General features: G+C 38.2%; 1 protein-coding gene across 1 annotated transcript in view; it reads left to right on the top strand.

The window, feature by feature from the left end:
* The window catches only part of CCDC11 (coiled-coil domain containing 11), a 34,131-nt gene that overhangs the window by 10,472 nt on the left and 12,485 nt on the right, over window positions 1-11,174 (top strand). Inside the window, exons 4-5 of the mRNA XM_008586451.1 lie at window positions 3,656-3,959; window positions 4,493-4,711. Of these exons, the coding sequence (XP_008584673.1) occupies window positions 3,656-3,959; window positions 4,493-4,711 (523 nt within the window). The remainder of the gene's footprint in view (window positions 1-3,655; window positions 3,960-4,492; window positions 4,712-11,174) is intronic.

Raw genomic sequence — 11,174 nt, 5'->3', positions numbered from 1 at the left:
TTTAAAAGATGACCGGTAAGGGGATCTTAACCCTTGACTTGGTGTTGTCAGCACCACGCTCACCCAGTGAGCCAACCGGCCATCCCTATATGGGATCCGAACCCGGGGCCTTGGTGTTATCAGCACCGCACTCTCCCGAGTGAGCCACGGGCCGGCCCTAAGATTATTTTTAGCTGTTAAGTTTTGAGAGTTCTTTATATATTCTAGGTATGAGTCCTTTGTCAGATATGTGGTTTGAAAATATTTTTGCTTCATCTGTAGCTTGTCTTTTTATCCTTTTCACTGGGTCTTTCACATAGCAAAAGTCTTTAATATTAATGAAATCCAATTTATCAATTTTTGTTAACGGATCATGCTTTTGGTATATTGTGAAATTTTTTTGAGTGTTCTATATTTACATACAATTAATGATTATATACCAGATTAAGGTAGGCATTTGGGGGGTTTGGTTGGGCATGTTTTTATGAAACAAATACCCTACAGTATGTGGTCAGAACACTTGAGGGTAGTCTTGCCTCTGTCCATTGCTGATAGAGATGATATAATGAAGTACCAAGGACCCCAAATTCCAGTGCCATACTGCCAGGTCTTTAGTCCCAGCTTTACCACATATGAAATGTATCAATGTAGGTAAGATGTTTAACCGCTCTGTACCTCCGTTTCCTCATCTGTAAACCAAGGATGATGATAACAATAATAATGAATTTGCAATAATGTTCATTGCAACATTGGTTATGAATTTTACAAGAGTTCATACATGGTAAAGTGCTTAGAATGGTGCCTGGCACTATTAGCACTCAATGACTATTGCTATTAATATTCCTACTACTGGCCATGTGGCTTGGGAAGACACTTAGGCTCTCTGAGTCTCAATTGCTTTAACTCTACCACAGGGATGGGGATGATACCTGCTGCTCCACCTAAATTGTAAGGATCACATAAGGTATTATGTGTGAAAGTACCTTGTAAACTATAAAGTACCCACAAACATAAAATTTTTCTCCTAACACCAAGGTCAAGGGTTCAGGTCCCTACACCAGCCAACTGCAAAAAATAAAAATAAAAAAGAATAAAATTTCCCTCTTATCAATGTTTATTATCATTAAAATGGGTAGATATCCTATATTTCCATAGATAAAAGTAAGCATCCCTAAATCAGAGGTTTCCAAAGTTGAGTGAATAGCTGAATCATTAGTGTATAGGAAGAAAATATTTGATGTTTATTTTTTATCTCATCTCTTCTTAATTTTTATTTATATATATATTTAATAATTTATATGATTTAGTAATATAGTAATAACTGCACTCAGTTTATAAATAGTGATCATATTTGTTTGTTGGTGCTTAGAACTTTTTTCACTGAAAGGAATAATCAAAACAGTTTGAAGACCTATTGATCTGAGGACGTACTTGTTATGTTCATCTTCGTATACTGTTATTTCAGGCTTTCTTGACAGTATGCATCATCAACTGCCTTAACAATGTTTGTACTCTTTAATTTTATATTAAGGAAGGAAATTACCTTAAGGAAATCATCAGAGATAAGCAGAAAGAACTATATTTAAGAATGTTCATTGCAATGTTTTTTATAATAAAAGTCAGAAGTAACCTATATATTCATCAAACAGGGAAATGTTTAAACACACTGTAGTTTATTGATAAGTTCCATTCTTGGTTACACAGCTTATTAAACTATAATGAAGTTTTGAAGTTAGGAATTATTTTTGAGAATATGTCATGAGGAAATGTTCCCAGTATAATGTTAGGTGGAAAAATCAAGATACAAGAATACACACACACACACACGCACACACACAGAATGACCCAATTCTAGTAAAAATGCACATACACACACAAGACTGTAAGGGTGAAATATACTAACATGCTAATATCAGTTATCCCTTGGTAGTGGGATTAAGGGCTATTTTTTGATGTCTTCATACTTTTCTATATTTTCCAATTTTTCTGCAATGAATGTTTGTTAGTTTTGTAATTAGAAAATGAGTCTTTTTTAAAAGAAAATATGTCGTAAGTCATACTTCTTGTTATTCTTAGGCCTTAGATTTTCGTTAATTGAATAACTTTGCTAGAATATGAATCATAGGATTGGAAGGGACTTTAATAAGTTATCTTGGCCAATTCTGATATAATTTCACTGATGCATTTGAAACAGACAAATTCATTTTCAATATTAAAGTGTTCTTTGTGTTTTATTTTTGGTTTTTTGGTGCCCTAGCAATTTTAGCTTCTGTTATCTTGTTGAGCCTTCCACAGAATATGGATAACTGCTGATTATCATTTATATTGCTAAAGAACATGATTATATGTCAGTTAAACCAACAATTATTTATTGGGCAGTGGGGAGGAAGTATTGGGCATACTGAAGAAGTATACTGCTGAGTCCCAACCCTCAAAGCGATCCCAGTTTGATTAGAGAAGTGGGACTAATCCTCACCAAATGGTAAATAATACTCAACAGTGTTTAATTAATGTTTGTTTGTGTGGTATTGACCATCCTTATAATGAGTTTAGACCTCATCTTTTTTTCAGTCTTAGCAACTCAAATATCTTCAAAAGTTTTTTATTGAGCCCATTCTCCAAATTCAGCTTCCTAGTACTGCATTTAATTTAGAAACTGGGAGGATCCGATGTTTATAAACATTGCCTTTAGTCATAGATTCTCAAACCTGGCTGTATGCCAGAACCTCCTGGGGAGCTTTTAAAAAATACAGATGCCTGGGTTCCACCATCAGACATTCTGATTTTTCTAGCCTGGCCTGAGAGGGTGAAAGGGAAAAAGGGAAGGGGAAGGGTGCGAGATGGAGATTGGGATTTTGAAAATATCCCTAAGTGATTCTAAAGTGCAGGCACTTAAAAATCACAGCCCTTGATTAAAATATGGGCTCAATGAAGAACTTTTGAAGAAATTTGAATTACTAAATGGAAGGATGGGATCTAAACACTCATTGAAAGAGCATTTCTTGAGCTGTGGTGTAAGTTTGGGTGTGAAAGGGAAGTGGGCCGCAAGAATAGGGCTGTTTACTCAACTATGGCGGGAACCTCTTCAGTGGACATGTGCCCTGCCAGAAATTCAGGAGCAATGGAGAAGCTTCACCATGATATGCTGACCCTACTCTTAAATCCTTCCTTAGATGTGTGTGCAAAGTCTCATCCAACCAAATCCTTAATCCACTTATAATATTGCACGTGCTCATCTCTCTTCTATTTCTTCTAATAATAATAGTTCTACTACTAATAATAGTTCTACTAATAATAATAGTTACCATTTATTGAGCCCCTATTATCTACCAGGTATTTACAACTATTATCTCTGATCCTTACCAGAGCTTGAAAGGCAGTTATTTTACAGAAAAAGAAACAGGCTCAGATAGGTTGAATTTTTGATCCAAGGTCACACAGACAGTGGCAAAACTAGGATTCCAGGCTTGCTCTGCCTGACTTCAGTACCTGTGTTTTGGCTGTGATATCCTGGTGCCTGCCTCCCTGCTGCTCCCTCACGTTTGCTCTGCTCAGATGGCCTACATCCAGGGCTTTGGCTTTTCTTACTCTAGCGTATGACTGTGCAGATATGTGCCTAAATAGAGCAGTGCCTCATGAAAGGCTGGCTTTTGCCTTTTTCATATTCTCCTTTCAGGGAACACTGTGAGGAGCTCCGTGTTGAATTGTTTTGCATCCATCAGAAGAAGGTGTGTGAGGAGCGGAAAGCACAGATAGCATTTAATGAGGAGCTGAAGAGGCAAAAACTGGTGGAAGAGCAAATGTTCTCAAAGCTCTGGGAGGAAGACCGATTAGCCAAGGAGAAGCGAGAAGCCCAAGAGGCAAGGAGACAGAAAGAGCTGGTGGAAAACACACGCCTGGGGCTGAATGCCCAGATCACCAGCATCAAGGCGCAAAGGCAGGCAGCACAGCTGCTGAAGGAAGAGGAGGCACGCCTTGTGGTGAGCCTTTTAAAATGCTTGTTGTCAGATGATCGACTTCGTGGGGGTAGTACAGTTTGCAGGCCTGTTATTGTACAGTTTGCCTGCTGGATGGGGCTGGTTCATAGGGCACATTTCCATTTTTGGACTTTTATTGTTGCTTAATAATGTATCCAAATCTAGATGTGCAGATGTGCATAGAAGAGTTAAGTCTGGAAAGCCAATCCACCGAAAGGTGGGAGTGGTGGTGGGTGATAGGTGGTGGGATTAAAGTGATTTTTTTTATACTTTCATATATTTTTTTAACTCTACAACTGCTTATTACTTTAGAATCACAGACTCACACAGACACACGGCAGTTTTCACAGAGCTTTATTGCTGACTTAGCAATGAAGCGGCAAATGTTATTTCTTATAGCCTCTCTAAATCCAGGTGTGTGGCGGGGGGATATGTGTGTATTTCCAGGAAATCTCTTATTCTCTTTAATCATATGCATTAACATTTGTTTTGTCCAACTGTAGTGATGCATTATCTTCACTATTGTTCTACCTTAGGAAAATGACAATGCACAGGTTAAACTTGAAAATGAACAGGATAATCTAAAGAAACAGAAGACAAAACAGGACATCAGGACTGCTTTGCAAAAAGCCCTACAAGAGAAGACAGAGCATATTCAACAGGAATACAAAGAAGAGCAGGACTTGAACATGAAGCTTGTGCAAAGGGCCCTTCAAGACTTACAGGAAGAGGCAGATGAAAAGAAGCAAAAAAAAGTAAGACATTAATTTAGTTCCTACTATGTGCTGTATAGGATTCCTTATTGAGTTCTCAATCTTGTGTAGGACAGCCACAAGTATATAACACTGCTAGTGTAAGCATGGTCCATGAACCAACAGCATCAGCATCATCTGTGAGGATTTTAGAAATAGAAATTGACAGGCCCCACAATCAGAATATCCAAACCCAAATCTTGATGGAGACAAGAAGTCTGTGTTTTAACAAGCTCCCCCAGGTGATTCTCATGCTCTCTGAAGTTTGAGAACTCCTGGAATTGGGGGAAGACATCACTGAGAAAATGGCATTTAGTTGGACCTTAAAGGATAAGTAAAGTTTTGTCAGGCAAAAAAAGTAGGGAAAGACATTCAGTGTTTATTTAGTTTCCTCTCCCTTTGGAATGTTTATTTCACTTTTAAGGGTGTTATGCTTTTTTTTTAATTCAACTTTTTATTTGAGATAATTATAGATTTCACATATAATTTTAAGAAATAATACAGAGAGATCCCTTGTACCCTTTACTCAGTTTCCCTTAATGGTAATATCTTGCAAAACTACAATTCAATTTCACAGTCAGTATATTGACATTGATACAGTCAAGATACAGACATCTCCATCACACCAGGATTTCTTATGTGACCCTATTGTAGCTACATCTATTTCTCTCTCACCCCACATGCTCCTTAACCCTTGGCAGCCAATAATCTGTTTTCCATTTTTATAATTTATTTCAAGAATGTTATATAAATGCAATCATACAGTATGTAACATCTTGGGATTGACATTTTTCATTCAGCATAACTCTCTGGAGGTTTATTGAAGTTGTTGCATCTGTCAATAGTTTGTTTCTTGGCTGGCCAGTTAGCTCAGTTGGTTAGAGCACGGTGCTGATAACACCAAGGTGAAGCTAGTGTTAGCCCTTACCAGCAAGCTTCTAAGAAGAAATAAATTAATAGTTTGTTTCTTTTATTCTTTTTTTTTTTTTTTTTGCTTGTTTCTTTTATTCTTGAGTAGTATTCATGGTTTAGATTTAACACAGTTTGTTTAACCATGTACCTGTTGAAGGCCATTTGGGTTGTTTTCAATTTATGATTATTATGAGTAAAGCTACTATAAATATTTGGGTACTGCAGAACTGTTTTTCAGAGTAGCTGTACCATCTGACATTCCCACCAGCAATGCATGAGAAATCCATTTCTTCACATCTTCACCATTTGGTGATGTCACTATTTTTTACTTTAGCCATTTTTTTGGAGGGGGGGCAGTGTTTGGCTGGGGTCAAACAATACAAGGATCAAACCCTGGACCTTGGTGTTATCAGCACCACCCTCCAACCAACTGAGCTAACCAGCCAGCCCATACTTAAGCCATTCTGATAGGTGGGTAGTGATATCTCATTGTGATGTTAACTTGAATTTCCCTAATAGCTAATTATGTTGAACATCTTTTTATGTGCTTGTTTGCCATCTGTGTATCCTCTTTAAGGAAATGTCTTTTGCACATTGTGACTTGCGCATTTGTTTTTTTTTTTTTTTTTCCATTGAGTTTTTTGTTCTCAATTAAATCATTTTATTTTCTTTAATTTTTCATATCTTCATTGATATATAAATCACATTACATATAGTTCCCCATTTAAAGTGTACAATTCAATGGTTTTTAGTGTCTTCATAAATATGTGCAACCATAACTGTAGTTTAGTTTAGAACATTTTCATTATCCCACTATCTCCCCTTCCCCATCTCCATTCCCAGTTCTAAGCAACTACTAGTCTAGGATTTCCCTGTTACAGACTTTCATATGAATGGAATCATATATTATGTGACCTTTTAACCGGCTTCTTTCACTTAGCATAATGTCTCCAAGGTTTATCCATGTCATAGCATACATCACTATTTTATTTCTTAATATGGCTGAATAATATTCTATTGTATGAATATACCACATTTTGTTTATCCATTCATCAGTTGATAGACATTTGGGTTGTTTCCACTTTTTGACTGTTATGAATAATGCTTCTGTGAACATTCATGTAGAAATTTTTGTGTGGATATATGTTTTCATTTCTTTTGGGCATATGTCTAGGAGTAGAATTACTAGGTCATAAGGTAACTCTGTTTGAGCTTTTGAGTAATTGCTAAATTTTCCAAAGTGATTGTACCAATTTACATTCCCACCAGCAGTGTATGAAGGTTCTGATTTTTCCATGTGCTTGGCAGCACTTCTTAGTGTCTGTCTTTTTTATTTTAGCCATTGTAGTAAATCCAAAAAACTGTTTCATTATGGATCTGATTTGCGTTTCCCAAATGACTAAGGATGTTCAGCCTCTTTTCCTTATTGGCCATGTCTATATATTCCTTGGAGAAATCTTTGTGAAGTCCTTTGTTTGCCCATTTTTTAAGTTGGGTTATTTCTCTTTTTATTAGGGAACTTCAAAACATTTGTGGATAAATGGAATTAAAAGGTAAAAATAAAAATATAAACTTTATTTCTCAACATAACCTCCATCAAGTTCAAGACACCTTTGCCAGCAATGATACCAACCTTTTAATCCATCCCTAAAGAACTGAGGGTCCTGGGAATTTAATCATGTCAATGCCGTCTTTTTTACACTAATAACTGAAGAAAAATGAGTGCCCTACTTTTTCTTTTTTTGTCCTTTTTGAGACTGGCTGCACCGCACTCAGCCAGTGAGCGCTGTGAGCGCACTGGTCATCCCTATATAGGATCCGAACCTGCGGCGGGAGCGCTGCTGCGCTCCCAGCGCCGCACTCTCCTGAGTGCGCCACGGGCTCAGCCCAAAACATGACTTTTTCAAGTAAAGTAAGTTGGAATTTTCATAGTTCAGTGTGGTCATCCTCGGAAGCGGCAGGGTCTCCATTGTTCGTCATCTTTACTTTTGGGGTGATGAGTATTTCTGTTCCCATTTTTGTATCTAAGGAGACAGGTTAAATAATTTGCCTGAGAGGTTGCCAGAACTCAAATTCTTCATCCCCAGCCCTGCCCACCAGGTTGGTGTTCCTTCCTTTTTTGTTTTTGTTTTTTAACCATCTTAACCATTATTGCACTCTCTTTTTTTTTTTTTAAAGATGACCGGTAAGGGGATCTTAACCCTTGACTTGGTGTTGTCAGCACCAGGCTCAGCCAGTGAGCTAACCGGCCATCCCTATATGGGATCCGAACCCGTGGCCTTGGTGTTATCAGCACCACACTCTCCTGAGTGAGCCATGGGCCGGCCCCCTATAAAGATGTTTTAAGATTAGGAAGCAAAAAGAAGTCAGAAGGAGCCAAATCAGGACTGTAAAGTGTATGCCTAGTGATTTCCCATTGAAACTCTCACAAAATTGCCTTTGTTTGATTAAAGAAATGAGCAGGAGCATTGTCATGTTGGAGAAGGACTCTGGTCAAGCTTTCCCAGGCATTCTTCTGCTAAAGCTTAGGCTAACTTTCTAAAAACACTTTTATAGTAAGCAGATGTTATCATTTGTCGGCCCTCCAGAAAGTCAACAATGAGCATTGAGCATCCGAAGAAACTGTTGCCACGACCTTTGCTTTTTCTTTGACTGAACCATTCCCATCTCTTAGTAGCCATGGCTTTGATTGTGCTTTGTATTCAGGATCATACTTGTAAAGCAATGTTTCATCTCCTGTTACAGTTCTTCAAAAAAATGTTTCAGAATCTTGATCCCACTTTTTTACCCACTTGTTTAAAATTTCCATTGAAAGCTGTTCTTTAGTTTGCAGCTGATCTCGGTGCAACAGTTTTGGCACTTATTGAGTGGCAAGTTTGCTCAACTCTAATTTGTCAGGTGGAATAAGCTGAAGCAATTGACATGTCTATGCTAAAGCCTATTGTTTCTGCAGTTAATTGTCAGTCTGCTTCAATCAGGGCACAAACAAGATTTTCTGTAAATTGATGTGGATGGTCTGCCACTGTGGGGTTATCCTCAACATCGCCTCATCCCTTCTTAAAGGAAGTTATCCATTTGTAAACTGCTTATTTCTTTGGGACATTGTACCCACACTTTTTTTTTTTTTTTTTTAAAGATGACCGGTAAGGGGATCTCAACCCTTGGCCTGGTGTTGTCAGCACCACGCTCAGCCAGTGAGCAAACCGGCCATCCCTATATAGGATACGAACCCGGGGCCTTGGTGTTATCAGCACCGCACTCTACCGAGTGAGCCACGGGCCGGCCCTGTACCCACACGTTTTTTGTGAAGCATCAATGATTTCATCATTTTTCCACCCAAGCTTCACTATAAATTTGATGTTCTTGCTTCAGTTTAGCGGAATTCATGTTGCTGTGATAGGGGCTCTTTTTCAAACTGTCTTATCCTTCTTAGTGCCTCAAATTAGATCCTGTTCAGACATGTTATAACAAGTTAATACAAGTTTATTTTGGTGCAAAGATTTTTTGAAATCCATGCATAGTTTTGTCATAATATGCATTTTCCATGAACTTTTTGAAGGCCCCTTGTATTATTAAGTTGTATGAGTTCTTTATATAATTCCAGATACAAATTCCTTATCAGATAAATGATTTGCAAATATTTTCTCTCATCCTATGGGCTGTCTTTTCACTTTCTTGATGGTGTCCTTTGAGTCACAAAACTTTCAAATTTTGATGAAGTCCAGTTTATCTATTTTTTTGGTGGTTGCTTGTGCTTTTGGTGTCATATCTATAAAACTGTTGACTACTCCTGGGTCACGAAGATGTACTCCTTTGTTTTTTCTTAGAGTTTTATAGTTTTAGCTTTTATATTTAGGCCTTTGATCTATTTTGAGTTAAGTTTTATATGTGGTGTGACATAAAGATCCAGCTTCATTATTCTGCATGTGGATATCCAGTTGTCCCAGCAGCATTTGTTGAAGACACTGTTCTTCCTCTCCTGAGTTGTCTTGGCACCCTTGTCAAAAATCAATTACAGGGCCGGCCCCGGGTTCGGATCCTATATAGGGATGACCGGTGCGCTCACAGCGCTCACTGGCTGAGCGTGGTACGGCTGGTCTCAAAAAAAAAAAAAAAAATCAATTACAGTAAAGTGCATGTTTGTTTCTGGACTCTCAGTTCTACTTCAGTCTATATGTCTATCCTTATTCTAGTATCACATATCTGTATGTCTTGATTCTTGTAGCTTTGTAGTAAGTTTGAAATCAGGAAATGTGAATCCTCCAACTTTGTTTTTCTTTTTGAAATTGTTTTGGCTATTCTGGCTCCCTTGCATTTCTGTGTGAATTTAGGATCAGTTTGTCAATTTCTGCAAAGAAGACAATCGGGATTTTGTAGGGATTGTGTTGAATCTGTAGATCACTTTGAGGAGCATTGTCATTTTAACAGTATTGTCTTCTGATCCATGAACTTAAGATGTCTTTCCAGTTATTTAGGTCTTATTTAATTTCTTTCGGTAATATCTCTTAGTTTTCAGAGTATACGTTTTTACTTCTTTTGTTAAATTTATTCCTAAGTATAAGAATTCCTATTGTAAATCAAATTCTTAATTTTGTTTTCAGATTGTTCGTTGAAACAGAATGGTATAACACCAAGATCATGGTTTCGGGGTCAGAATGGCAATACAATGGATTTTGAATATCAACCTTGTATCCTGCTGTAAAGCTACACGACTATGCCACTTGTTGAGCTAGGCAAATCATAACTAAAGCCAAGACTTTTCATTATTTTAGTTATACTAAGTTTCCATTTGTATTGTCAGGGCTAGGGCTCAAACCCTTCAAACCCATTGTACAGACTGGGTCACCAGACCCCTCACATGCAGGTCCACACTACATAATTGGGAAGGATCCTGGGAACCATTGGCAGATGACATGAGCCCAGTCCTCAGCAGCAGCAGCAGCAGCAGCAGCAGCAGCAGCAGCAGCAGCTTACAACAGCAGTAGCAAACTTCCCATGGCCCCCCCGGGGGCATCTCAGGGTCAGGGGCCCTCTGGATCAGAGCCACTCATCCTTTATACTTAAGTCCATAACCCAGGACACCTGGGTGCACATGCATAATTACATTACTCAACAGCCAAGGAACACCTGGGTGCATGTGCATATTTACATCAAATGCTTGGCAAGATTCTGAACATCTGAGGAGCCCTGACCATTTTCCTATATTTTCCCAACATCTGCAACATTGCTAAACTCTTTTATTAGTTTCAAATAGTTTTTTAGTGGATTACTTAGATTGCTCTTTTTTTTGAAGCTCAGATTGCCACATCTTAGGCTAATGGAGATCCCTTTTGACAAGCTAGGGCTTAGGGTTCACAAACCCTTCAAGCCCATTGTACAGACTGGGTCACAAACCCCTCACAAGCAGGTCCACGAGCTAGATAACAGGAAAAAATCCTGAGAGCCTGGGTAAAAAATTAATAGGCTTTATTCAGAGCTAGGAGCAGCCGCCCTAGTGGCCTCCCAGAGTGTCCCGAGGGGCACAATTTATCAGAGCCGTTAGTCCTTTCTACTT

The sequence above is a fragment of the Galeopterus variegatus genome, unplaced genomic scaffold (genome assembly GCF_000696425.1).
Source record: "Galeopterus variegatus unplaced genomic scaffold, G_variegatus-3.0.2 Scaffold3996, whole genome shotgun sequence".
Classification (NCBI taxonomy): Eukaryota; Metazoa; Chordata; class Mammalia; order Dermoptera; family Cynocephalidae; genus Galeopterus; species Galeopterus variegatus.
The sequence above is the reverse complement of the archived record's forward strand: the minus strand, read 5'-3'. Positions and strand labels throughout refer to the sequence as shown.